The sequence below is a fragment of the Cucurbita pepo genome, chromosome 2 (assembly GCF_057944985.1).
Source record: "Cucurbita pepo subsp. pepo isolate OVF chromosome 2, ASM5794498v1, whole genome shotgun sequence".
In the NCBI taxonomy this organism is placed as follows: Eukaryota; Viridiplantae; Streptophyta; class Magnoliopsida; order Cucurbitales; family Cucurbitaceae; genus Cucurbita; species Cucurbita pepo.
The window spans coordinates 4,502,052-4,529,945 of record NC_141799.1 but is presented as its reverse complement, the minus strand read 5'-3'; the positions used below and the strand labels follow the sequence as shown (position 1 = coordinate 4,529,945).

At 36.8% G+C, this 27,894-nt stretch overlaps 5 protein-coding genes across 5 annotated transcripts; 3 read left to right on the top strand and 2 right to left on the bottom strand.

The window, feature by feature from the left end:
• Positions 1-2,360: 2,360 nt before the first annotated feature.
• On the top strand, positions 2,361-3,579 carry LOC111789355 (protein ULTRAPETALA 2). Its single transcript, XM_023670105.2, has 3 exons — positions 2,361-2,717; positions 2,797-3,121; positions 3,187-3,579. The coding sequence occupies exons 1-3, from the start codon at positions 2,519-2,521 to the stop codon at positions 3,359-3,361; spliced, it is 699 nt and encodes a 232-aa protein (XP_023525873.2). The 5' UTR covers positions 2,361-2,518; the 3' UTR covers positions 3,362-3,579.
• A 262-nt stretch (positions 3,580-3,841) lies between these two features.
• Positions 3,842-7,503, bottom strand: LOC111787793 (lysine-specific histone demethylase 1 homolog 2). Its single transcript, XM_023667846.2, has 2 exons — positions 5,395-7,503; positions 3,842-5,304 (listed from the first exon to the last, which is right to left on the bottom strand). The coding sequence occupies exons 1-2, from the start codon at positions 6,923-6,925 to the stop codon at positions 4,166-4,168; spliced, it is 2,670 nt and encodes an 889-aa protein (XP_023523614.2). The 5' UTR covers positions 6,926-7,503; the 3' UTR covers positions 3,842-4,165.
• A 2,219-nt stretch (positions 7,504-9,722) lies between these two features.
• On the top strand, positions 9,723-11,829 carry LOC111787797 (Late embryogenesis abundant (LEA) protein-like protein). The gene is made up of 2 exons (XM_023667849.2): positions 9,723-10,228; positions 10,320-11,829. Exons 1-2 carry the CDS (start codon positions 9,877-9,879, stop codon positions 11,108-11,110), a joined length of 1,143 nt encoding a protein of 380 aa, XP_023523617.2. The 5' UTR covers positions 9,723-9,876; the 3' UTR covers positions 11,111-11,829.
• A 564-nt stretch (positions 11,830-12,393) lies between these two features.
• THE1 (protein kinase family protein) lies at positions 12,394-15,974 on the bottom strand. Its single transcript, XM_023667847.2, has one exon. The coding sequence runs from the start codon at positions 15,298-15,300 to the stop codon at positions 12,772-12,774; it is 2,529 nt and encodes an 842-aa protein (XP_023523615.2). The 5' UTR covers positions 15,301-15,974; the 3' UTR covers positions 12,394-12,771.
• A 5,836-nt stretch (positions 15,975-21,810) lies between these two features.
• Positions 21,811-27,137, top strand: HL (HAL2-like protein). Its single transcript, XM_023667848.2, has 3 exons — positions 21,811-22,254; positions 24,080-24,761; positions 25,636-27,137. Exons 1-3 carry the CDS (start codon positions 22,101-22,103, stop codon positions 25,937-25,939), a joined length of 1,140 nt encoding a protein of 379 aa, XP_023523616.1. The 5' UTR covers positions 21,811-22,100; the 3' UTR covers positions 25,940-27,137.
• The last annotated feature ends 757 nt before the right edge of the window (positions 27,138-27,894 follow it).

The following is a 27,894-nucleotide window of genomic DNA, read 5'->3' as shown; positions in this document are numbered from 1 at the left end:
AAAAATTGAAAGATATTAATGAAACTTTTTAAAAGTCAAAACTATTTTTAAAATAAAATATTAAAGATTTTTATAAAAAAAAACTAATAATAGAGATATTATTTATTTATTTATTATTAGTTTTTTTCATTGAAAATTTATCTATATTTTTTTTAGATAAAATATAAAGTTTATGAGTATTTTTATTAATCTGAGTCTATATTTTTTTTAAATGAGTTATATATATATATACTTTTTTATATTAAAAAATAAAATAGAAATAAAATAGAAGTTAAATTTAAAATTCAAAATCTAAAATTACATATAATATATATTTGAACTATTTTCACCGCTATTTAAACAATATAGTTTTTAAACCTATTTAAAAAAATTAATTCCACCAAGAAAAAAGAATAAGAGTGATGACGTAAGTTCCACTAGGTGACAAAGTGGGATACAACGTGACGTCTACGTGGCATAGCCATAGATCTTACCTCAAATATTCTCCCTAAATATGATTATATTATATACTTTTTATTTAGCAAGAAAAAAATATATATATATAATAGTATTTGAATTATACAAATAAATAATTTATATACAAAATTGAGTTTGTATGATGTGTATGTATGTATTATTATTTTTTAATAAAATAAATATTTAATCTTTTCCTTATCAAAATACAACATTATTTAAAAATAATATTATACTTTTAACTAATTTCACGAGATAATTGCTTATTAAGTCATCCAAAAAAATCTGGGTATCTTAAACTATGTGCTCTTAGTTACCAAATAAATAAATAAAAAATACCTTCTTTATTGTTGTTTTAAAAATAGGCTAAATTAATAATAAAAACATATTCCTCCACTTTCTATTTTATTTTTTAAAAAATAGGTATAAATTTTTTAAAAATTCAATAATACGTTTAAAAATTAAAAACTTTGGAAATAGTTAACATTTTGTTTAAAAAATATTCTAAAATATTTCATTAATGTCTTTTAATTTAATATATATATATATATATTTATAAATAATTAACGGTTAGTAATTTATTTAAAAATGCTATACATTTATAAAATAAAATAAAAATTCAATTTTTTTTTTTTTTTTATCATCTATAGACATCTAATAGATCATTTTCAAACGTTTTATTAAGGAGTATATTTAAAAAAAAAATTATTTTCAATTTTTTTTTAACTTTTCTCTTGGAGTTCTTTGTTCGATATTTGAAGATTTACCAATTTATTGTCAGATTATATTGTCACGACTAAGTTTAGGGGCATGACTCTGATACAATGTTAGACGAACACGACTCTCCACAATGGTATGATATTTGTCTACTTTGAGCATAAGCTCTCATGTCTTTGTTTTGGGCTTCCCAAAAAGGCATCATATACCAATGGAGTTAGTATTCCTCACTTATAAACTCAGGATCATTCCCTAAATTAGCCGATGTGGGACTTTCATCATCCAGCAATCCAAACCGTCATAAATATAAATAGTTAGCATAACGAAATTACGATTATTCTATTAACTTGACCATATTATAATCGTAACGACTTTACGTATTTTAACATATATGGTAAAATATTGATAAAAAAAATTAATTTGCTGGTTTGTCTTCCATAAATTGCCATATAATTATTTTGTTGATTTTGATTAGTTCGATCTGAAATACTTAAAACCCTAATTCGAGTTTTTTCAATAGTTACTTGTTAATAAGCTCCACAACATTGGGAGAATCATTCATATCATTTATTTTTTAAAATTTTCGTTCGTTAAATGATTTGTGTAATTATTTTTTTTAGAACCCCTTTTCTTAAACCACATATATATTTATATAACCCCGCAAATTTTTTATGTCAACGGTATTGCAACTTATCAGTTAAAGACACATTAGAGATATATACGAGGATCGAGAAACCTCTTCTATTCCTATCCCTACCTCCTATTTCTTTCATATTTCCATGAAAATCTCTATTAAATTACGTAAAATCCGGTGAATTCTCCGTTGAGAATCTATAGGGATCAGATTCTTACGACGATTTTTTTTTTTCTATAAGAAAATATAAAATATCTTTATAAATTCAAAAATATTTTATAAGAAAAAAATATAACATAATATTTAAAAATTTCAATTTCAATTTTTTTTAATAATATAATATAAATCTCTCTCCATTTGAACGGAGATTTTTCCATTCAAGACTTGACGAGTGAATTAAATGAACATATGAATGTGATTTGATCCCTCGATTCTTATATACGGGTAAATTTGATTCAAACACGTACTGTAACTCCATACACATATTTTTCAAGACAGAATCTCATGTATATATATATAAAACCAAATGAAATCAAATCATATGATCCTTGAAAGGGTTTTTTGTTATGGGAAAACCAATCGTTTTTCTTAGGGGAAAACGATTTGCAAAACCCAAAAAGAACAGCAATTAAATTCTTCCTCCGCCATTAAAGTAACAGCAACATTAAACCAGAGCAAAGAAGAGGAGGAAGAAGAAGAAGAATTAGGGTTGAAATGAGAGAAAAAGGTAAATGGGGATTGCTTGAAGAAGAAGAAGTGAAGAAAATGGGAGGGTTCGTTGAAGGATCGGATTTCATAGAGGTCCATTGCGGCTGCACCAGCAAGAAATATGGCGATTCCCCTGGTAAGCTCAGAGTGTCCGCCGCCGGCCAGTTCCTCATCTTCTGTTTCTGCTCCGACGCCTGCAATGCCGGTATCGTCTAACAATTTAGTCCCTATACTTTTAAATTGTGTCGAACATTTAGTTATTTAAATGGCATTGTTCTTATTAGGGGAGCTGACACCAGAGGAGTTTGAGAAGCATTCACAGAGAGAAGGGATTAAGAAATGGAAGAGCAACATTTGGGTATCAGTAGAAGGGGTTAAGGTTCCATTGTGGAGAACTTGTTTGCTTAAATACTATAAGCATTCTGAAAATGAGGCTAATTGGACTTCTCGTGCTCTCCGGCGACGTAACTTCCACCGTGACGAGTTTATCCGCTGCTCTGACTGCTGTAAGGAGCGGCGGTTTCGTCTCCGAACGAGAGACCAATGCCGGATCTACCATGATGCCATGGCTGATCAGAGATGGAAATGTGCTGATCGTCCATATGACTTGTAAGTTGCCTTGCCTCACAAGTCTTATTGTCAATCTGCTGCATTTCTTAATGGCTGTGTTTCAGAATAACATGTGATGACGACGAGGAGCGGGAGAGTCGAAAGAGTTGTCGGGGCTGTCAACGATCGTCCAAGTGTCGAGGCTGCACGTCCTGTGTGTGTTTCGGATGTCTTCGGTGCCGCTTCTTGGACTGCCATTGCCGTGCCTGCATTGATTTTGTGCAGAATACAGCACCTTGAGCTTGTACTGTATATCAAACTTTATGATTCTCTGATTGGATTGTGAGGTGAATTGATGCAGTTTCTATGAATTCCACAAGACTGTTCTATCGTTCTATATTTTCGTTCTTGTACTTTCAAATAACTTAAAAATGAAAGGAGACCAAATGACAAAAACTAAAACTGTTCATGGCTCGACTCATTCCTAACTAGTTCTAAGCGACCAAACGTCTCTAGTCCTAAGAAGCTTAAATCAAATCCAAACGTCACCTTCGCTATTCTAGCGTAATAATTGGGATCCCGAACGAACCCAATAAAAGATTTTCTAGGTTCTGATTTTCCAGGAAAAAAATGGAGTGTATATTACAGATACAAAATGTGTAGTAAAAGTATAGATGCCTAAGAGTACAGTCGTTTTTTTGGTTGGAGTCCATGAGTTAACATAGAGTTGTATTGAACTACAAAAAAATCCATGGAAGAATTGCAACTCCTGTTTCCTACTTGACACCAAATTGATTGATTTCTTACAGTGATTGATCTACTCAAAAGGTTTTCACATGATCAGCTGATGATGTTGTTAATTACACTTTACTACCCACCAAGTCAGTTTGCTTCAGATTCGGCTACTAACTCCTTGCAATGTTAAAAAAAATGGAACTTTTCCAAATCCTGAAATAATGAAGTCATCATCTCTTCGGGCTATGTAATTCAATGTGTCATCTGGGATTTGACCGGCATAAACATTTGTGGCACCCACATGTTCCATGTACTTCCATTTCCTAAAGAGGGTTGGTTCTTAAATCCACAGCAGCAGAAGATTATCTATTAGGTTTGGTTGTGGTTGTAGATGTGGTTGGGGCTGGGGTTGCAGTTGCAGTTGAGTTGGGGCTGAGGTGGAGGCGGAGGCTGAAGCTGGGTTTGCTGTTGCAGTTGCAGTTGCAGTTGGGGCAGGGGCTGCAGTTGCGGTTGCACCTGCAGTTGGGGCAGGTGCTGGGGTTGCTGTTGCAGCCACAGTTGGGGCAGGGGCTGGGGTTGCTGTTGCAGCTGCAGCTGGGGTGGGGGCTGCGGTGGCTGTTGCAGCTGCAGCTGGGGCAGGGGATACGGTTGCTGTTGCAGCTGCAGTAGAGGCTGGGGTTGAAGTAGCAGTTGCAGTTGGGGCTGAAGCTGGGGCTGCAGTTGGGGTTGGGGTTGCAGCTGTGTTTGGGGTTGGGGTTGGGGCTGTAGTAGTGGTTGGGGTTGGGGTTGGGGTTGCAGTTGCGGTTGTCCAGCAACCAACCGATTCCTGCCCCGGCCTCTTCGAGCACCAGCCACGCTAGCAATCAACGAGTGACCAATACTAAACAAGGCACTAGGTCCCATCAGCTTCAAGCCAAAATCTTTCACTAGATATGGCAGTCTACTTTCATCCTCTCCAATCGTGAGTAGCAGCTCATGTGCCTGTTTGCCGGACACAATTGTGTAAAGCAGCAGCGGTTGGAGTGAGGGATCTTCACAATCGTCAGCCAATTCCTCCTCATAAGAACTTTCTCCCTTGCCCCTGAATGTGATTCTCATAACCCCCATTGATTTTTCATCATCTACCAACGAATCGAAAACAAAGGACAGATTTCCAAATTCCATGTCAGGTTGCCTGAAAAGATCCGCCAGAATATCAAGTCTAAGATTCCTCGGCATGTACTTCTTTGAATTGTTTGATCGTCCCCTGGTTGCTTGGAAAATACTTGAAGCTTCTCTTAGGCCACTCAAGAAGGCACCATGCATCGTGGCTGGATATTGTTTAGTCGTGGCCTCACCGGCGAAGAACAACCTGTTCCACACACTCTCTGCAAGAATATCGTAATCGTTGCCGGTCGACCCAACTCGAACATGAGAGTACGAGCCATAAGAAAATGGATCACTGCCCCATCTTGTGCATATCGACTGTATTGGATTAGGCACGTCAATCCCCTTGGGGCTGAATATACCTGTACGTTGAGATAACAAAGTTAAACGAGAAGTCTACTAAACATACATACGCTAATTCAGGACCAAAACCAGAGTGAGAGAGATCGTACCTCTAAGAACTCCGAGAACCCGGTGAAGCAATGTCGTTGGATCTGTGCGTTCAAACGCTTCAGCAGCTTCTCCAGCAACTAGAGCTATAAGAACAGCACCTCCAGAAACAGTATGGTACCCATAAAACAAAAAGAACTCCCCCCGCTGATGGCAATGCTCTCTAAGACATCCAAATGTATCTAAGTCTTCCCCCCAGAAAACATGAGGAAACACCATAGCAACTTTATTCAATAATCCAAAACCCAGTCGATCAATTGCTGCCAGCTTCCTTTTAGGCAACTCTGGTTCAAATCTAATATGCTTTCGCTTCAGAACCCCAAGTGGAACTGTACACAGAACCATATCAGCTTGAAACACTTGACCTCCAGCTATTACCTCTACTCCTTCACTTCCATATCTAATAGTATCAACAATCTGCCCATAAAATATGGGAACTCCTTCACATAATGCTTTTATCAATCTCCAATTACCTCCAGCTAGGAAGCAATGGTCTCCACCCATCTCATACGGATCATCTTGATCCCAATGCGCCGCAGACAAATTCGAAACACATCCTGCATTTGCATATTCCAAGTTCGCTACATGCCAATCAAGAAGTAGTCGTTCGTCCTCACTCCTAGCCACAGCATACAATTGCCTAAGCTTTTCAAGAACCGTTCCAAGAGAAATGTTATTAGCCAATCCTCCCATAATCTTTCTCAGTTCAGTCACTTTGTCTAGTAATTTATTAAAAATAAACTCAACCTTAGCATCAATATCTTTCCCAATCAGTGTCCCATCAGGTTTATACAATGGACAATTATCTCTAACCTTATGAAGCGGAATGGAAAGTTGTCTAGCTAGAACTCCAAGAGGATTAGCATGGATACCGGTAATGACACTGCCACCAAGGTCAACGGCAGCAAATTTGCCCTCCTGCCCCATCTTTTGAGTAAAAACTCTCCCACCAGGACGATTCCTACCTTCTAAAACAATAACCTTAAAACCAAATGATAAGAGCTGCCGAGCTGCAGCTAACCCGGCGAGCCCTGCACCAATAATAATCACAGATCCTTCAGATCCTTCCTCGGACACTTGAGTCGTAAAAGTTGGCGACACCCCAAAGTTTATATATCCATTATACAAAAGAAAATCATATGCTGCACTAATCAAATGTTCATACTCATGGCTCACAGTTTCTTTAATCTGTCCTTTGGAAAGCCACATTCGCACATTACCACGCCACCTCGCAAGGATATGATTTCTAACAACAATGTAATCATTCTGCTCTCTCCCACCCAAATTCTTCACCACCCTAGCTTTAATTTCCTCGTCAAGCAAAGCATCAATGGGAAATCCAACAGATAGTGCTATCATAGCCTCAATTTCAGTCTCTTTCTCTAGATCCTTAGCCGTTTTACTCTTCTTCTTCGAAACGCCCCCTAAATGCTTCTCTATAACCTCATCCATTAAATCTTCATCATAATTTCGCGCAGTAGCTTTCTTTCGCGAGGAACGCTTCAAAACTAAACCAGACTCCTTATCCATCATTTTCTACAACACGTTCCTAAAACAAACCAGTCTGCCTAAACATTTAACCTTCACAATCCCATATAGAAATGAAAACCCATCTCGCTCACTACTCACATACTTGGCCAAATTTTAACCAATCAGTATATAAACACCCAGAAAGTTCATGAGAGGCCTCAGAATCTCAAAAATAAAACTACCGCCTCCGCTCGAGTATTTCAACATTCAACACAACAACAAAATTAAACACAAAATTCACTTCCGCCGGTAGAATTTTTCTCAAAATACTGCCCGTAATCAACTAGAAGCTTTAAGATAGATGAACGAAATTCCTAGCCCCTGAAGTAAACGATGAAATTAGAAAATAATAGAAGCGAGAAAACGTATCTTGATATAGTTGAGTAAACGGGATAGTGGAAATTCGGCAATCTCAAGGCCAATTCTGAAATGAAATCGACGAATACAAGTTGGGCAAGTCAGCTGCATGGGTTTAAGGTCAAGAATTAACGGAGAAGAAAGGAGAAATTAGGGTTTTTACGAGAAACGAATTATTTTGATTGCAGCAAAATTGAGAAACAGAAATCACTGTAGCAGACGGTTCCAATATTCGCATTTTGAAATTTGACCATTTATTTATTTATTTATATCTTTTTTTTTTCCTTCTAAATTAGGTTTTATTTATTTCTTAATTAAATTATAATTACATATAACCACTTCAACTATCTTAGGCATTAAATTTTTTTTTTTAGTCTCTTTAATTTTAATTAATGTTTGGATTAAATTTAAAAAATCCATTTTAATATTAAACATATATAAAATTTAAAATTAAAATTTTGTGTTCGTTCAGATAAAAAGATTAGTTTAGAATCTAACACAGTTTTTTTTTGTCGGTCAGGCTTAACCACGTATCACGTAACACAGTTGCCTAATAGAGCTCTACCGTTTTTTTTTTTTTTTTTTTTTTTTTGTCGTTTTTGTTGGATTCCTTCTGCCGAATTAAGAGGTCGTGAATCTAATAAGTAACGACAACAAATCACTTTATATCTCCATAATGATTATGGTATTATTCACGTAATTTTACTTTTATACTTTATTAAAAAATATCGTTTCACGAGAAATTGAGCGCTTTTTATCCTAACATTTTTTTTTCGTAGTAAAAGTATTTACTACTACCGGTTCCCCACGGAAATACTTGGCCTAGCAGAATAACTAGGGTTTAAATTAATTATTTTTTAAGAATTAGATGGTCTTCCCAAAACAGCCTTTTGTTTGGTAGGTAAATCTGTATCATTATGATCCTTGCTGGTTCTAACGACTGTCCATTTGAGACAGATCTTTATAGGTATGAAGAAGAAGAGTTTGTCTTGAATGATCTTCTTTTTTAGGCTTTATCGGTAAATAGGGGAAACTAAGTCGACCCGAAGAAGCCAACGAGATGATAAAGTATAACCTGGACTTTGCTGACTTCGATTTACAAATCAAACAAAATAGACGAAAAAGAAACATCGAGCCCCATGACATTCATTTCATTTTTCCACCACTCTAAAAGCCTGATTCGCTGCTCTCTAACTCATTTACGGGTCTTGAACCATTATTGTATGGTTCAATCTTAGCAATGGGTCCCTAACTCGTTTACAGGTCTTGAACCATTGTTGTATGGTTCAATCTCAGCAATGGGTCCCTAACTCATTTACAGGTCTTGAACCATTGTTGTATGGTTCAATCTTAGCAATGAGTCCTTAACTCATTTACAGGTCTCGAACCATTATTGTATGGTTCAATCTAGACACTGGGTGACGGAGAAAAGACATCATTTGAAGAACATGTGACATAGAACATGATTACAGAGTGGAATACGAGGAGAGTGAGTGTGCAAGAAGAACATTAGAAGCAAAACAAAAGCTCAGTCAGCCAGGAATCCATGGCGATTTTAATGTCCAAGGAATGAACCATGTGGAGTTGGTCGGCATTTAGCTTTGTTGTTGAAGTGTTGTCTACTCAATTTCCTCATTATTATCAAAAGTCCAACCCTTCAAAATTTCAAGATGATTTGATTTAGTTCTAAGTTTCACGAGTAAAAAAAGAGTTAAACTACAAGTTGAGTCTATCAACCCCGTTTGAAATTTCTAGAGAACTGTACTCGTAAATATTAGTATGCAGTTTGAAAAACAGATTCAAAATCATTTGGGGTAAAGTTTTTCGGTTCGTAAATATGCTCAAGTCGAGTCTATATTTGATACGTGAATTTTCTTTTTTATCTCATGTAACAACCAAAGTTCACCGCTAACAAATATTGTCCTCTTTAGGTTTTTCCTTTCGAGCTTCCCCTCAAAATTGTTAAAACGCGTCTAGTAGGAAGAGGTTTCCATACCCTTATAAAAAATGTTTCGTTCTCCTCCCCAACCGATGTGGGGTTTCAAAATCCACCCCCGAAGCATTATTATAAGGGTATGGAAACCTCTCCCTACCATACGCTTTTTTAAAACCTTGACGGAAAACCCAAAAAAGAAAGCTCAAAGAGAACAATATCTACTAGCAGTGGACTTGGGTTGTTACAAATGGTATCAGAGCCCGACATCAGGCAATGCATCAGCAAGGAGGCTGAGCCTCGAAGGGGGGTGGATACGAGGCAGTGTGCCAACAAGGACGGCTAGGCCTCGAACGGGGTGGATTGTGAGATCCCACATCGGTTGAGGAGGAGAACGAACCTCTTTTATAAAGGTGTAGAAACTTCTCCCTATCATACGCGTTTTAAAAATTTCCAGGGAAAATCCGAAAGGGAAAGCCAAAAGAGGACAATATCTAACCAACGGTGAACGTAGGCTGTTACATCTCACGTCATGTTCTTCTAAACCATTTCCGAGCCTCTTTTTAACCTAAAATTACAACTTTCAAAGCGTTGACCAATTTTAGAGCAAAAATATCAAAATCTAATGAAACTCAAGAAGACTTAAACCAGAAGCTGAGTAAAAATGGAACTATTCATTAGCTTCAAAAGCACTTATTTGTATAGAAAAATACCACTTTCTCATTCAATGGCTACTATAAAAGAAAGGAGCAAGTCCTTGGTTGCCATTGAAGAAGCTCACAAGATCATGGGGAGCTTTAGCAGAAATGAAATCTCCATCATGTTTCTCGTGTTCGTGTCTGGTTTGTTGCAGATCCATGGCGCCGATAAGCTTACTTGTTACAGGAGCGAAAGCCCGTGTCGTTTCAAACAAATGCCTTGTCCAGCAGAGTGTCCATTAAAATCGCCATCGAACAACACCGACAAAGTTTGTTACGTTAACTGTGAATCGCCTGTATGCAAAGCGGAGTGCAAAAGTAAGGCTTGATAACACTGATATCAACGATGAGTATCGAGATAAATATGAAGATTCTTAACGAGTAACTTGTTTTTGTGCCATAATGACAGGTTCGAAACCAAACTGTAACGGTCCTGGCTCGGCGTGCTTGGACCCCAGATTCATTGGTGCTGATGGTATTGTGTTCTACTTCCATGGAAAAAGCAACGAACACTTCAGTTTGGTATCGGATCGTGATCTGCAAATCAATGCACGGTTTATCGGATTAAGGCCAGCAGGCAGATCCCGAGACTTCACGTGGATTCAAGCTCTTGGTATCCTCTTCAACTCTCACTCGTTCTCACTCGAGGCCGAACGAGCAGCAACTTGGGACGACAAAGTCGATCACTTGAAATTCACTTACGATGGAGAAGAATTAGTCATCCCAGCGGGTCGTCTCTCCGAATGGAAGTCCTCGCAAAGCGATCTTATAGTTCAAAGAACATCAACCAGCAACAGTGTCTTGGTTACTCTCCCTGAGATTGCAGAGATATCAGTTAACGTTGTACCTATTACTAAAGAGGATGACAGAATTCATAAATATCAGATACCGAAAGACGACTGTTTCGCTCACTTAGAAGTTCAGTTCAGATTCCACGGCCTATCCTCGAAGGTTGAAGGAGTACTTGGAAGGACTTACCAGCCTGACTTCAAGAACCCAGCTAAGCCCGGAGTCGCAATGCCTGTCGTAGGAGGTGACAAGGAGTACAAGACCTCGTCGCTTCTCTCAGCCGATTGCAACGCTTGTTTGTTTTCCCCTGATGGACCGTCTAACAAAGAGGACCTGAAGATAAAGCAATACAGCTTCATAGACTGCTCTGGAGGAAGCACGAGCGGAAATGGCATAGTTTGCAGAAAATAAGTCATCATAACCCGAACCAAGCCGTACTCGACATTGAATAACGAAGCTTTTGCTTCATATTGGCTAGTTGTCTTCTGCCGTGTGAATGTGCCTCTACTTTTGGGTGACTCCTGTAGTATCTTTCTCTTCATCTTTGTCAAGAAAGTGTTCTGTACAAGTTTCTAATTCAAATTGTTCCCATTTCAGTTCCAAAGAAATAAAACTCGAAGTATTCTCTTGAACTTGATTATGAGAACGTCTTTTCAACGAGAAAGCTCTCTAATAGGCTCTTTTGAAAAGAGTGGTTAGGATCACACAACAACGCAGACACACTCGATCTAGATGAATACAAAGAACGCTCTCCAATAGGCTCTTTTGGAGGGGGTTGTTAGGATCACACAACAATGCACACACTCGATCTAGATGAACACAAAGAACAGGAGAGAGAACAGGGGAGTCACACAACAACGCACACACTTGATCTAGATGAACACAAAGAACGGGAGAGAGAACAGGGAAGTCGCACAACAACGCACACACTCGATCTAGATGAACACAAAGAATAGGAGAGAGAACAGGGGAGTCACACATCAATGCACACACTCAATCTAGATGAACACAAAGAACAGGAGGAGAACAGGGGAGTCACACAACAACGCACACACTCAATGTAGATGAACACAAAGAACAAGAGAGAGAACAAGGGAGTCACACAACAACGCACACACTCAATGTAGATGAACACAAAGAACAGGAGAGAGAACAGGGGAGTCACACAAGCACACACTCGATCTAGATGAACACAAAAAAACAGGAGAGTGAACAGAGAGAGAACAAGGGAGAGCAAATTCAAGGAGGATATATTGACTAAAAGTTTATATTGATGACTTCAGTGAAAGAATACAGAGGCAAAATTTTACATCTTCAAAGCACTATCTAAGGCATATATACATGGTTCAGTTTACTATATATAACTTTACCAGATATAACTATCTACTACATATAGATTTACCGTATATAGCTTCACTATGTACAACTGTTGACTAAGTTATAAATAAGCCGTAGACTCCATAACCTAACAAGAATTTCCTCTTCACCATGCCTTCAGGCTGTATTTTTGGGTCGTTTGAACTATATACTCCTTCGTGTCTTACTAAGAAACAAAGAAATAAAACGTCTGGTTTCTCAAGTAACAAGAGAATTATATGCCCGTTTCAAGTCGAGTTAACCGTAACTTCATTTTTCCTTGAAGAAGACATGGTATTGTCCTTGAAGGATATATCTAAGAGAAGGAAGAAGCAGAATAGAACAAAAACTTGTGCTTTATTCACTATACCTTTTATCAGAAACAAAACATTATAACGCTAACACAATCAATTGCCTGAGTAAATGTGTAAAAACAACTTGGGGCAGCCAATATCTAGCAGCCTGAATGTAAAAGTAAAGAGTAGACTGTTTACTGTACCAATTAATCTTGAAACGATCCGCGGACGCCGCAGAACCATATAGCAATCCGAATGAATTGAGAGAATGGAATTTAATCTAAGAGAATGAAATCATAGAACACTATGTCTCTTCATTTGTCCACTGTAAATATATTAGACTCGCTCGTTGCAAGGACGCCCCGTGCCTTTGCTGGTCATCCAGGATAAACTTCACTAGCTGGAGAATGTTTCTTTTTCTCATCTTCCGCGAGGATTTACGAGCTGGGAAAATACTGCACTTGTTGCAGCATCTTCAGCATCATCGTCAGTACCGGAGTTCCCTACATCGATCATGCTTACACTGTTATCAAATGGCTCGAGAGGGGTTAATTGGATAGTAGGGATGTGGTTTGTGCTGTTGTCTTCAGGTTCCATTAGAGCGGATGAGGTTTCCTCGAGCTGAAGAGCGTATTCCAGATTCCATAGGACGTCTCCCATAGAAGGTCTGTCAACCCCATACTCAGCCAGGCACTTCTCAGCTGTTTCACCGAACTTCTTAAGCGACGCTGGGTTAACTTTACCAACCAGATTGGGGTCCATGATATGATCTAGCATGCCCTTCTTCTGCCAGGTCATTGCCCATTCGGCTATATTGACTTGTTCTCGGGGTAGAACAGGGTTAAGTGCTGGTCTCGTGCAGAGAACTTCCATTAGCACGACCCCAAATGAATATACGTCTGACTTCTCGGTGAGCTGTTGTCGCCTGAAGTATTCAGGATCGAGGTAACCAAAACTACCCTTGACAGCAGTACTAACATGAGTCTGATCCAGAGATGGCCCAGTTTTTGAGAGACCAAAGTCTGCAACTTTCGCAACGAAATTCTCGTCCAAGAGAATGTTTGTCGTTTTAACATCCCGGTGTATTATGCTTTGAGCTGCACCAGTGTGAAGATAATGAAGCCCTCTCGCAGCACCAATGCAAATATCAAGTCGTTGCTTCCATGACAATGGCGGTAGATTCGTTCCATACAAATGACTCCGTAAAGGTCCATTTGCCATATATTCATAGACAAGAATCATTTCTGATCTTTCGTCACAATAGCCAATAAGAGACACCAAGTGACGATGTCGGAGCTTTGATAACATTTCTATTTCAGTTCGAAACTCGGCAAGACCTTGTTCCGATCTGGGGTTACCTCTTTTGACAGCAACTTTCAGACCATCTTCGAGTGTTCCCTTGTAAACCCGACCAAAACCACCAACTCCAAGGAGCAGGTTTTCATCAAACTTGTTGGTAGCATCAAGAATTTCCTGAAATGTGAACAATCTGCCAAGGCTGGAGGAAGCCAAAGAAATGAAGCTTGCAGTTCCACTCTTTTGAGAAGTTGTTGATCCTTTTGTCATGGTTTGAGAGTTTCCATACAAAGGCAAAGGCAGCCATGGGTGTGCTGGTTGAGTCGTCTTTGATCTGCGAGCTACGAAGCAGCAATAACACAAGACGAGCAAAGCAAGGCCGACTACAGCTCCCAAGACAGGACCAACAATGATTGCTATATTGTTCTTCTTCGAGGGTGCATTTGGGAAAAGACTTTCGACCGACGAAGTTCCATCCAAGCTCCCATCTTGATTGCTTAACTTCATAATCTCCAAGCCATTCATGGTTGCATTCGTGAGGTCTGCCATTTGATCTGGACCGACACTAACGGTCAAAGTAGCTGAACCTGCTGAGTTGGCAATGAAGTCTTTGTAATAAGGCACACCCAAGTCACCGGTTATCGTCGACAGATCAAAGCTTCCCAGAGCATTATCAGAATTGATGTAAAGATTGAATACCAGATTATTGAGAGCCTTGCTCATTATATCACAAAAATGCACTCGGACGAAGTACTGAAAATTTGGCTCAACAGAAAAAACCCAAGTCAAGTTGAAGTTCACGTTCGGTACATTCGGGTCACCCATGGCGTCGGCAGTAGCATAAACCCAATTCGGTGCAGTCTCCGGTGTAACACCAGGATGATATTTTATGCTCCCCGGGTTAGCAGAGATATTCACAGCAGAACTGTTGACATGGAGGTAATTCATATCATTCTCCCAAGTTCTTCCAAGTGTATCATTTTGCGAAGTGAGTAAAGGACCCCCAACGTTCAGTCGATAAACAGTTTCAAGAGCAAGTTTCGAGATGCCACTGAAAGGAGAAGACGGATTCAAAGCCAATGCTTGGTCAGGGAGCAGCTCATCAGGCACCGAGACAACTTCAATCGCATTAACAAACGAAACCGAACCATTAGACGGGATAAAAGTAAGTGTCAAGGAATCCGAAGTGACATTGATAGCATACTCCTTGAACATAAAAGAACCATTATAGTTCTTGAAAGAAAACTTGTTCAACAACACAAACTTATCAGTAACAACAGTTATCGACGAAGACGCCAAATTCCACTCCGACTTCGGAATAGGATAAAAATATAACCGAACCCAATGCCGACCCTCTTCCTTGATTTCAAATTTATACGACGCAATGCTGGTGAAAACCCGAGCAGATTGATAAAGTGGAGATGGAACAGTAGTAGCTTTTGAACTAACAACAACAGAGCTTCCACCATCAAGGGAGAGCAATGAATGCTGAGTATCAGGAACGAAAGTTCTACCTTGGAAAGTGATGTTTTGTGAAGAACCACACGCTATCAAATAGTTATCAACGGGAGTAAAGGAGGCATAAGATCCTATACACAAGAACAAAGCGATAGACAGCACCATTGACAAGGAAACAAGCTTAATTTTCACCATTTTCAACAATCACAGATCCTAAAATCAAATAAACAATAAGCTCTTAATCTTCCCTAACTTGATGAACAAACCCCATAACCCGAAAACCCCAATAGCCTCAATTACAAACCACAGAACACAAATCCAAAGAAACCCAATATAGAATCAACAAAACAACAGAAATCCCACCTCCCTTTGGATCTATCTCACAATACCCATCTCACAAATCCGCAGATAAGAACAAGAATGTGAATACGAAACATAAAAGAATCTTAGCTGAGAAAGAACAAGAACAAGAACAAGAACAAATAATGTTGAGGGATTGGGGAATGAGAAACAGAGAGAAAAGAACCCGGATGATGGAAGAAGAAGAAGAAGAAGAAGAGATCCGAGTAATCCCGGCATGAAAGGTCCCTGGAGCAGAGTTTTTTAGTGCAGCTACCACATTAAACTTTCCAGGCTGTTGTCGAGGCTGTCATGAATAGAGAAAAACGAGAGACCCCACACAGAAGAAAAGGGGTAATGAAATCAAACCTTCCTTCTTCAAACTCTTACTCTTTCACCACTTCAATTAAACCCTCTTTTTCTCCGTCAATCCTCTTCTGACTTCCACACCATGAACAAACCCTGACCCAGACCCTCTGCTCCTCCCCCTCACCCTCTCTGCTCCAGCACTGGACTTTACTGGACTTTTTTTTTTTTTTTTTTTTTTTCAATTTTAATTTTAAAGTTAATTTTAGATAAAAATTATTTTATTTAGATCAAAAATTGAGAAATAAATAATTTAATATCATTGTTTTTTAAAGATGGAAATGCAGGGAACAAACGACCAACAAAGGCCCGCTTTACGCGGCTTCAGGATACGTAGACGGCGTTAAATGGTCGTTAGTTTGTTTGTTCGTTCGGTGACGTCTGCGTTTATTGACGGTGCTATAATTAATATTTTTGGTGTGTTTTTTTTTTCTTTGATATTTATTTTGTTTTAATAAATTCTAAAATTATTGCATTTGTCTGTCCTTATGCTATACTATACTCAATTAATATTAATAAATATAGTATATAGTTTACAATACACGTTCTTTCTTATTACGTTAAGTTTATATATATTCAATAAATTAAAATACAACATAATATACAATTTCTTTTACGTGCGAATAATATCTAAATCACTTCAAAATGAGAGGAAAGAATAAGAATATATGAATAAATAAATTTTATTCATTAGGTGGGGATGAAGAATCCATTCCCGTGCTAGATTCCGAATTTTTTTTTTCTCTTTTTAATACGAGTAAGATTTTAAAATTTATCATTGGTAAAAAAAAAAAATTGATGACTTCAAGAACTTCGATCGACTTGAATTGGATTAAGTTGATTTACCTTAAAACTGAATTGGGTTGAAGCTAATTAACTCGAATCTATTGTTAATTTTAAAATATATATTTTTATATACGGTACAAATTTATTTTTTTATTTAATTGTATTATTATTTATTATTCAACCACTCGTGAAAATAATTTTAAATTATTTAGAAGGTAAATTTTCAAAATATATATTGAAATTGGGTTCGAATTTTAATTAAATATTTAAAAACAAGTAAATATATGTTTTGCAAACTAACATTTTTGTTTTAATTTGAATAAATAACTGGCCATCCTGAATTTCTTATAATTTCTTATAATTTTTTCAACATTTTTAATTAATTTATGAATTTAGTAATATTAAAAATTGAGTATTAACTATATAAAAAATATATATATATTTAATGATTAAATTTGTAATTTGATAGATAAAAAAAAATATAAATAAAAACCAATTAAATACGGACAGTTGGAGGATAGAAGGTGTGACAATGAATCGTGTAAGGAAAATCATTACGTAATAACATAATTAATTTATTAATTGGACGCAACCTGACAGCCATTACATTTACAACTGAATTTCAAAATTAAATAATTAAATTAACAAATTTTATATATATTAAACAAAAAAGGAAAATGAAAAGCTGGATTTTTTTTTTTTTTTTAAATTTATAATAAGCGTATCGAAGCACATGGCCACGTACTCCAAAATCGCTATCACTTCATTTTCAATATTTTCCCCACTATTATTCAAATCTTATTATTTAATTTTTTTAATTAGATAATTATTCTTTTTTTAAATTATATATTCTCGATTGAGATTCACCTTTCTTCAAAATATTTTAATATTTTTATTTCAGTGATATTTATTTATTTATTTTTAATTTTAATAAAGGTATATATATGAAAGTCGGAGATTGGTATATAATTTTTAGTATTATGTTTGATATTATGTTTAAAAAATATTTAAATAAGTTTAAAAGTATTTTTGAAATAGAATTATATTTTTTAAACAAATATTAGGTTCTTTTTTAATTTTTTTAATTAATTTAACCAATTTTTTTCTATTAAACAAACAATTTCCGTTCTATTGGTGGGTAATTAAAATTTTAAATTAATTAACAATTTTATATTTCTATATATTTTTTTTTTGTTTGTTTCTTTTTATTTTTAGTTTAATTATATATTTACTCAAAATTGGAAGAAATTATTTGAAAAATTATCCATGTATTTCATTTTGTATCGGGTAGTGATCAATGATATGAAGATTATGTTAACGTTATTAAGAGACAGCCACATTATAATAGTCCCAATGAATATAATTTACAAAAAAATGATTCAACTACAACTTCTACTAACACGAGTGAATTAGTACCAATTAATACTTTATATTGAAAATGAATAATATACGTTTTTTAAAAAATTAATGATTATTGTTTTATAAGAATAATAACGGAGAAAAAAATCATTTGGAGAACTCGATGCCCACCAATTTCCTGTCGGAAATGCTCGCTCCATGGAAAAAATTAAAATAAATATGGACCAAAATGAGATTGAAACATTTTTAAAAAATAGTAGTTTTAATTATTTTTAAATTTAGAAATTATGAATAATGAACAAGCACGAACAAGGATACACTCTAACAGGAAAAGATATGTCATTTATCAAAAGACAAAAATTTTATACGAAGGGATGTGACTAGCTAAATGACGTAAAATAAATATGTGGGCTCGGTTTCAATTTTTTAAACCATAATTGATTTTGACATTTTTAACACTATAAAAATAATAAATTTGTCTGATTAATTAAGTTATTTATTCAAAATAAAAAAGAAAAAAATTAGGGGCAAAAAGTCTAGTGGAAAGGGAATATTGGAATCAGCTCGACTGGAGATTGCAATGTTTTCAACGGAAACGGCTAGTTGTCGCCGCATTCCGCCGTCAGTTCCGCCCAAAAACGCGCCTTAAATTATTATTATTATTATATGAATATTATAAATACATAATCACTGAAGAACAATAAACCTCTTATCTTTGGAATTATTTTTCAATTTATAAATATCATATATTTTATTGGTAATGATTTAGAGTTTGTTTTGTTTTTAAAATTTAAATTCTATTTTATTATGTTAAAATATTTAATTAAAATTTTTAAACGGATAAAAACATTAACAAAGATTTAAAAAGAAATTTCTTTTAAATTATATGATATTATCATAAAATAATAATTAAAAAAAAAGTGAAAATATTAAACATATTCATAAATTAATTAATGAGAGTTGTTAACAAATGACCAACTGTATTTAGGTGTGAATGTGATGTTTGAGTTAGCTGTTAATTCATGGGACATGTAACTTTTTTGAACCTTTGACTTTCTTTTTTATTTAATATATTATTAAAAAAAATCTAATCTCTTTTTGTTATTGAAAACGATGTTTTATGCATCTTAATTACTTTAGACAAGGTGACGTATTCCACACGAACATGCTTTTTATTTGATTCATTAAATTTTGAATTATCTCGTACCGTGTAGTTAGGTTATGACAAGTGAAGCATAAGAATGACGGCCACGAGAAAGTCTCGCTTCTTTGCAAGTGAGTCCTTAGCCTTTATACTGTTCCTTCTGTCTTTCTTTTATGTGGGTTTCCTTGATGAGTCGATTTGGTTACACGTCTTGCTCTTACTGTTATATCGAAAATGACTTCGTGTATTGCTTGACGTAAAATAAATAGTGAGTCTATGTGATGTCCCGCATTGGTTGGAGAGGAGAACAAACTACCATTTATAAGGGTGTGGAAACCTTCCCCTAACATACGCGTTTTAAAGCCTTGAGGGAAAACCCGAAAGGGAAAGCCCAAAGAGGACAATATCTGCTAGCGGTGGATCTGGGCTGTTACAAATGATATCAGAGCCAAACACCGGACGATGTGCCAGCTTTCTCGCTGTTCCCTGAAAGGGGGTAGACACGAGGCGGTGTGCCAGTAAGAACGCTGGGCCCCAAAGGGGGATAGATTTGGGGCGGTCCCACATCGATTGGAGGAAGGAAAGAGTGTCAGCGAGGACGCTGGGCCCCGAAGAGGGGTGGATTGTGATGTCCCACATTGGTTGGGGAGGAGAATAAACCACCATTTATAAGAGTGTGGAAACCTTCCCCTAGCAGACGCGTTTTAATAAAGCCTTGAGGGGAAGCCCAAAAGGGAAACCGTGGATCTCGGCCGTTACAGTCTATTTGTTTATTTATATCTTCATTATTACTCGACATAGAACAAATCGAGTTAAATAGCTAGAACATAAATGGGTGTATATTCCTCGAGAGTTGAAATAACATCTACCAATTTTTTTTGTTATTTTGGTTCGATTCTTGATGATTCAATACTTCGAGTACTCGCCAATTTTATCTCTCGAATAGATATCGTGCAAATGTGTTAGGTTGAACCCGTCCCATCATAGACATTATCAACTTTAAGAGAAGAATTTCTGCTTGGCTTGAGAGGAATGGCTTCCTAGAATAAAGACACACTAAAGGGCTATATATATATATATATATATATATATTTCTTTTTTTTAAATTGTGTGGTTGAGAAAAATAACTCATGGCATTTTTAAAAATAAAATCGGAAAAAGAAAATAGGAATTTGGTGCACCAGCAAGCACTGCTCGGCTGGCAACGATCCCAAAAAAGGAAAATGCAGAGTCACGTGGGTGACGTCACCAGCTTCCAATTTATTTCATAAATTAAATTAAATAAAAAAAGCCTGTATGATACGGCACCGTTTTAGAGGCAGCATTGTATTGGGATTCGTTTTCTTTTCACCTCTATAATTTTTCTTTTTTCTTTATTTTTTTTTTCTCGGATTTTATTAAAATGTTCGGACAAGCGGTAGACAGACTGGGCCCGGATCATGGATCTGCCCGATATTTAAGCCCAGATGGTCCTTCAAAATGGGCCTATTAAGGCCCACCAAGACAATTTCTTTAGATTAAAAAGCATATCTAAAATATTTATTTATTTTTCATTTATGATTCTCTTAATATACACCTTCAAATTTTATATTATTTATTTATAGATATTCATATAACTCGATAATTTGGACCATCTGATTATTGAATTCAAACGATAAAATTAGGTTAGATTTTATTTATTTATTTATTTGAGTTGAGTTAATTTTTTTAAAATATTAAAATTTTGTTCAGTTTAAGGATTGACATTTTTTTTATTTTTCTGGTCCGACTAACTCGAAAGTATGGTCATAATTCAATCTAACTCTGCCTTACTTTTGAAAAAATTAAGAATATTTAACGTTTGTAATTAAAATTAGATGTGTTGTGAATCCGTAAATATTTGAAATAATTAAATTAATGAAATCTAAGAATATAAATATTTCTTTAGTACATGAACCTAAACTATACCCATTCAATATTAAATATTGTTTAATCAACTTGTTACAAGGCATTAAAATATAAATTATTATATTCTTTATTCTCCATAAAGTGCAACTACCCACTCAATTAAATATTGTAAATTTTGATTTGTGCCCTAATTCCCCCACAAGACCCAATTTAAAGACAAAATTACAGGTATATATTTCTTTTTATCCTATAAATTTATATTAGGACTCCAAAGTTGAAACCATCTTGTTCGAGCTAAAATCGAGCCAACTCAAAAGGATCAAGATACGGAGCAAAGAGAAAGCGAAACAATTGGGTCGAAACCCAATTGCATGTCCTTAGACTCGACAAGGTTTAGCCCTACCCTATGATCGACCTCTCAACGGTTGTGCGTCATGCATGCCCTCCTATAATCATAGCAATAACAAGTAAAAATGTGTCTTTGTACTAAGTTTAGGGTAGAACTCTAATACCATGTTAAAAATCGCCGATCTCTAGAATTGTATGATATTGTCTACTTTGAGTATAATATTTCATGGTTTTGCTTTAGACTTTCCCAATAAATCTCGAACCAATGGAAATGTATTTGATGTATTTTTTTACCTAAAAACCCTGATCATTCCTTAAATTAGCTAATATGGGACTCCCTCCCAACCTTTCCTAACATGAATTGTTCAAATCTTTTCTTTCAAATTGGAGCCCCAAAAAGGAAACTTAGAAGAACAGATAATCGAAGGAAAAAATGAAAAAATTGAGACCCAAAATTTCCCATTTCATACGCACGGGAAACTTACATATGTGGTTTTTGCGATCAACCAAAAATGCACAAGAAATCATGCTCTCCTCTCTAATTGGCTTCCCACCTGCCAAATACCTTTTCCATTCCCGTAACCCAAATTAGCCTCCCCCATAACTATTTCCATTACATGCCATTCAACTACAAAACCGATGAATCATCATCGAAACGCCTCATCTTCTTCAATCTTTGTAATGAACCGCTTCTAATTTTGTTGGGTTTTTCAAGAATCGCTGTTTTAACATCTGGGTTTTGTGGAAAACTCGTGGGGATTTGGCAATGGAGAACGGGGAGTACTCGAAGGAATTGGATATGGCGGTTCGAGTGGTTCATTTGGCGTGTGCTCTTTGCCGTAGAGTTCAAGAGGGTTTGCTTTTGGTCGGCAATGACCTGGTTAAGGCCAAGGATGATGATTCTCCGGTGACAATTGCTGGTATTCTTTTATTGATCTTCTTCTTTTTATGTTTTTTAATGAAGTTTGTACGTTGTTCTTGATGGGTTTTTTGCTGAATGTGACCCTTGATTGTGTTTTGCTTTTGTTTATTGGTTGCAAATTTGAAGTGGGTATTGCATGTTGTATGTTCTTGTGCTTGTTTTGAAAATGTAATGTATTCAATGCTTGTTGAGATCAATAAGATATAGTAGAGGCAATGCAGCCATCTGGGCTGCTTAGCCATTGTTTCGTGATTGTTCACATTGTCCAAAGAACCTGTAATTTTATTGGACTGGAAGCTATTTGAGAACTTTCTGTGCTCTGTAGTTTGTTTTTGCAGTAAATGGACATGGTTGCCTTCGAAGATCCTTCCTTCTTTTTGTTATCTTTCTTTCTTCATTCATCAACTCCTTCCTGTTATCATCTGGACGGTATATGTAACGGCCCAAGCCTGGACACGAGGCGGTGTGCTAGTAAAGACACTGGGTCCCAAAGGGGGTGGACTGAGGGGTCCCACATCAATTAGAGAAGGGAACTAGTGCCAACGAGGATGCTAGGCCCCGAAGGGGGTGGATTGTGAGATCCCACATCAGTTGGAAGGAGAACGAAACATTCTTTATAAGGGTAGGGAATCCAATTTCTAGCAGACGCGTTTTAAAAACTTTGAGGGAAGCCCCAAAAGGAAAGCCCAAAGAGGACAATATATGCCAAGGGAGGGATTGGGTTGTTACAATATATCCTTTATAAGTTGCTTATGTTCTTCCATGTTGATGTATTTTGAGGAAGATGACACACTTTACTTATGTTCTTCCATTGAAAGTGATGCCATATCTACCATGCTGTTACATGATTCTAACTAGAAAATCCCACGTGATTTGGTGATGCATTGATTCGAGCACTGTTGAGGAAAATGGAAATAGGAGAGGTTGTTGATAAATATTATATGCAGTTATGATGTATAGGAATTATGAACAGTGCAAGCTCCACAAGTTTCAATGGCGTTGGAACTTGATCGAGTATATTGGTATTATAGAAGGCTGATATTCATAGCATTAGTTGAATGCTTCTTTATTTTATGCATTTGACACTTCTTGGGTTTAAAATAATGTAATCATTCTGCAACGGCCCAAGCTCACCGCTAACAGATATTGTCCTCTTTGGGTTTTCTCTTTCGGGCTTCCTCTCAAGGTTTTTAAAACGCGCCTGCTAGGGGGAGGTTTCCACACCCTTATAAAGAAATGTTTCGTTCTCCTCCCCAACCGATGTGAGATCTCACAATCCACCTCCCTTCGGGACCTAGCATCCTCATTGGCACTCGTTCCCTTCGGGGCTCAGCGTCCTTGTTGGCACACCGCCTCGTGTCCACCCCCTTTGAAGCTCAGCCTCCTCGTTGGCATATCGCCTTATATCCGGCTCTGATACCATTTGTAACGGCCCAACCCTACTGCTAAGAGATATTGTCCTCTTTGGACTTTCCCTTTCGGGCTTCCCCTCAAGGTTTTTAAAACGCGTCTGTTAGAGGGAGGTTTCCACACCCTTATAAAGAATGCTTCGTTCTCCTCCCCAACGTGGGATCTCACATTTTCATTTAAAAACGTTTTTGTGGTATTTGACATGTAGGATTTGTTTTATAGAACAATCACTCTTTTGATCATTCAAACAAGTAGTCTATACCTTTGGATTCTACATCAAAAGAATCTGTCAAATGCTTATCTGCAGCATCAGTTTGAGTGGCTTGGTTGAGGCCTTATTTTTTACTCTGTTTATAGATTGATCCTTTGTTCCATTAATTATCTTTTCCTATGGTCGGTTACTTGATGAACAGATTGGAGTGTACAAGCAATTGTTAGCTGGATTCTTTCTGAATACTTTGGCAGTCAAAATGTATCCATTGTTGCTGAAGAAGATGTACAAACTCTTTCGAAGCCAGATTCGAGCAGTCTGTTGTCAGCTGTGGTAAAAACCGTAAACGAATGCTTAGCCGAAGCACCAAAATATGGTCTTCAAAGTCCAGCTAGAGCGCTTAAAACTTCTGAAATTCTCGAGGCTATAAGCCGGTGCAATTCAACTGGAGGCCCGACTGGAAGACATTGGGTGCTCGACCCTGTTGATGGCACGTTAGGCTTCGTCCGAGGCGATCAATATGCTGTTGCCTTGGCCTTGATTGAAAATGGTAAAGTAGTAATGGGAGTTCTGGGATGTCCTAATTATCCATTGAAGAAGGAAAGTTTTCATTATCAGTATAAGGCAGCATCACCGAAGTTAGCACAACCATGTTCTGACTCCTTGGAAAAAGGTTGTGTTATATATGCAAAGAGAAACTGCAGTGGGGCATGGATGCAGCCATTAGTCCATGGCAATAAGAAGCTTGAGTGGCCAAACTCAGCTAGCCTTATTCAGGTTTCTTCCATTGATGACCCAGCTCTTGCAACTTTCTGTGAACCTGTGGAGAAGCAGAACTCGAACCACTCGTTCACTGCTGGACTGGCTCACAGTGTAGGGCTGAGGTGCGCTTTCGATATTACGTTTTTTGTCGAGTTTATAATTTAAAGGGAATTTTTAAGCATCAAATGTTCATTGGTATGCAACAAGAAACAGCATCTTCATATTCACTTTTTTGGTTTAGAGTGTGCGATCCCACCTCGGTTGGGGAGGAGAACGAAACATTCTTTATAAGGGTGTGGAAACCTCTCCCTGCAGACGCGTTTTAAAAACCTTGAGAGGAAGCCCGGAAGGGAAAGCTCAAAGAGGACAATATTTGCTAGCGGTGGGCTTGGGCTGTTACAAATGGTATCAAAGCCAGACACAAGGCGGTGTGTCAGCGAGGACGCTGAGCCCTGAAGGGGGGTGGATTTTAAGATCTCACGGCGATTGGAGAGAGAAACGAGCAGCAAGGACGTTGGGCTCCAAAGGGGGGTGGATTTTGAGATCCCATATCGGTTGGAGAGAAGAACGAAACATTATTTATAAGGGTGTGAAAACCTCTCCCTAGTAGACGTGTTTTAAAATCTTTGAAGGAAAGCCCAAAGAGAACAATATCTGCTAGCGGTGGGCTTGGGTTGTTTCATAGATACTTAAAAAAAAATCAAGTTGAGAACAGATATTAGTTACAGAACAACAAGAACTTTGCCAAAACTTTGGTTATGTTAATGAATTCTTTTTATCAATGAGCACTTTTGAATGAAACTTTTGATATGTTTAAGCAGTTTATACATATTAAACTTGATGCTTCTATGCACAACATGTGGAGAGCTTTACTTCAAAATGGATTCTTATGCTTGTCACTAATCAGTTGATTCGACTCCCAACACTGCTATAATATCTAAGATGATCACAGTGGCTGTAGTAAAACTTCCCTTCATGCTTATACTTGTGCGGCAGGGAGCAGCCATTGCGAGTCTATAGCATGGTAAAGTATGCTGCCATAGCTCGAGGCGACGCCGAGATTTTTATGAAGTTTGCAAGGACCGGTTACCGGGAAAAGATATGGGACCATGCTGCTGGTGTTATCATAGTAGAAGCAGCAGGAGGTGTGGTGACTGACGCCGGAGGTCGTCCCTTGGATTTCTCGAGGGGAGTGTACTTAGAAGGTCTCGATCGGGGCATAATAGTTTGCTCGGGGCCAATCTTACATGAGAAAATCATTGGAGCAGTGTATGCCAGTTGGGATTCTTCCAGTCTATAAAACGCTTTTCCTACACATGATCCGAGTCTAACGGAGTAGCGTTCGTGATCAAAAGGGTCGTCACAGCCATTAGGTACTTATTTCTACCCAAACTGATTCATCTGATCACAATGTTATCACATATATCCATATTATACAAACTTAGTTTATATCTTTTGATGGGTTGGCTGCAATGTGATCAAATAGAACAGATCTGTTTTGATGTAATCCATGTATACCCATTTGTTTGCTTGATCTAATACACATAGAAACAAAGCAGAATGCTTTGGATATGAATCAGAAAGATTCTCATCTAAACAAACACATGTTTCTTCATTTAAAAACTTCAAACTTTTTGGAGGATCTTTCCAAACAATCATACAAGTTAAAACAAACATTATTCCTCTTGTTTTTTTCTTCCTAGCCTTATCTGCTCCATCCATTTCAACCCATACCAGAAGCCAAATATTCCGCAGCCTCATCTTGCATTTTGAATCGACCATTTTAAAACGTGTTTGCTAGTAGATGTTGTCCTTTTTGAGTTTTTCCTTTCGGGCTTCCCCTCAAGGTTTTTAAAGCGTGTTTGCTAGGGAGAGGTTTTCACACCCTTTTCAAGAATGTTTCGTTCTCATTTTCAACCAACGTGGGATCTTATAATCCACCCCCTTAGGTGCTCAGCCCAAACTCATTGGCACACCGCTTGGTGTGTGGCTCTGACACCACTTGTAACAGCCCAAGCTCACTGCTAGCAGATATTGTCCTCTTTGGATTTTTTCTTTCAAGCTTCCCCTCAAGGTTTTTAAAACACGTTTGCTATGGAGAGGTTTCTACACTCTTATAAAAGAATGTTTCGTTTCACTCTCCAACCGATGTGGGATCTCACGAAACTGTTTGGTATCAATTTAGTAGTGGCTTATTATAATCAAATGACTGCTAAGACAAGAATAATTCAAAAAAAAAAAGGGATGTGGGTAAGGTTGAAAAGTATGGTATTGGGTGTATAATCTTTTATGGGTTAGGTAGATCTAGTTGGTGTAGGGAAAATTTTAATGGCTTTGTTGACTTTGTTAGCTGCAAAACCCACTGATAGAACATGGATTTGCTCCTTATCTGCACTTTAAACTTTGTCAAATTTATAGTCCTTTCGTAGTAATATTCATCTTAGTTCATAGTTTTGAACTGCTGCACTATGGCCTACTCACTCGTTTCTGCATTTAATAAGAGGTTTTTTTTTTTTTTTTTTTTTTTTTATTATTATTCTTGTTGGTTGAAAGATGGTATTTTTCTTCATGGATTGATTTGACTTGTTTTTTTATTTGAATATATAAAGTTTGTTTGGACGAGACAAATTCCTTATCGTTTTATGGTTCGATACTTTATTCGGATAATTGTACGGTCCTTTTTTGGGAATAAATAAAAAGGAATGATATTGCCATAGACATGGTACGTAGATATTTATTAGGGATATTCATATGACTCGATAATCCGTCTAACCTAAACTATTCAACTCAAACCACAGAAATTGAGTTGGGTTGGATTTTTCTTTTTTGGTTTGAGCTGGGTTCAATTTTTTTGAAAATCGAAAATTTGGTTCAGTTTGTGTATTAACTTTTTTTTTTTTTATTGGGTCAACTGACTAACCTGAAAATGGGTTACAAATGATTGATATTTAAATTTTATGAGATTTTAGTTATTGACAAATTTGACCATTCAACTCAACCCAACCCAACTTGGTAAATTTTGCTCTGAATTGTTTGAGTCGAAGATCTTTTCAACTCAACTCGGTGTACTTCTAATATTGATTAAATCATTAAAAATTTAATAAATATTATTATTTTTCATCCTAGTTTATAAAATTTGAAGTTTTTAAGAGTGGATGGGTGGGAGCATAGCCCAAACAAGTAATAATGATTATTTAACTTAACTTTAAAAATTTGAAGTTTTTAAATATTTTTTAGTTTTTTTTTTTTTAACAT

Bases quoted from the DNA above. Each gene is read 5' to 3' on its own strand.
- LOC111789355 (XM_023670105.2), top strand. From the start codon at position 2,519: ATGAGAGAAAAAGGTAAATGGGGATTGCTTGAAGAAGAAGAAGTGAAG. The intron at 2,718-2,796 runs GTATCGTCTAAC...TGTTCTTATTAG, and splicing joins CTCCGACGCCTGCAATGCCG to GGGAGCTGACACCAGAGGAG. The intron at 3,122-3,186 runs GTAAGTTGCCTT...GCTGTGTTTCAG, and splicing joins GCTGATCGTCCATATGACTT to AATAACATGTGATGACGACG.
- LOC111787793 (XM_023667846.2), bottom strand. From the start codon at position 6,925: ATGATGGATAAGGAGTCTGGTTTAGTTTTGAAGCGTTCCTCGCGAAAG. The intron at 5,305-5,394 runs GTACGATCTCTC...CTCAACGTACAG, and splicing joins GGTTCTCGGAGTTCTTAGAG to GTATATTCAGCCCCAAGGGG.
- LOC111787797 (XM_023667849.2), top strand. From the start codon at position 9,877: ATGGAACTATTCATTAGCTTCAAAAGCACTTATTTGTATAGAAAAATA. The intron at 10,229-10,319 runs GTAAGGCTTGAT...CCATAATGACAG, and splicing joins ATGCAAAGCGGAGTGCAAAA to GTTCGAAACCAAACTGTAAC.
- THE1 (XM_023667847.2), bottom strand. From the start codon at position 15,300: ATGGTGAAAATTAAGCTTGTTTCCTTGTCAATGGTGCTGTCTATCGCT.
- HL (XM_023667848.2), top strand. From the start codon at position 22,101: ATGGAGAACGGGGAGTACTCGAAGGAATTGGATATGGCGGTTCGAGTG. The intron at 22,255-24,079 runs GTATTCTTTTAT...CTTGATGAACAG, and splicing joins TTCTCCGGTGACAATTGCTG to ATTGGAGTGTACAAGCAATT. The intron at 24,762-25,635 runs GTGCGCTTTCGA...CTTGTGCGGCAG, and splicing joins GCTCACAGTGTAGGGCTGAG to GGAGCAGCCATTGCGAGTCT.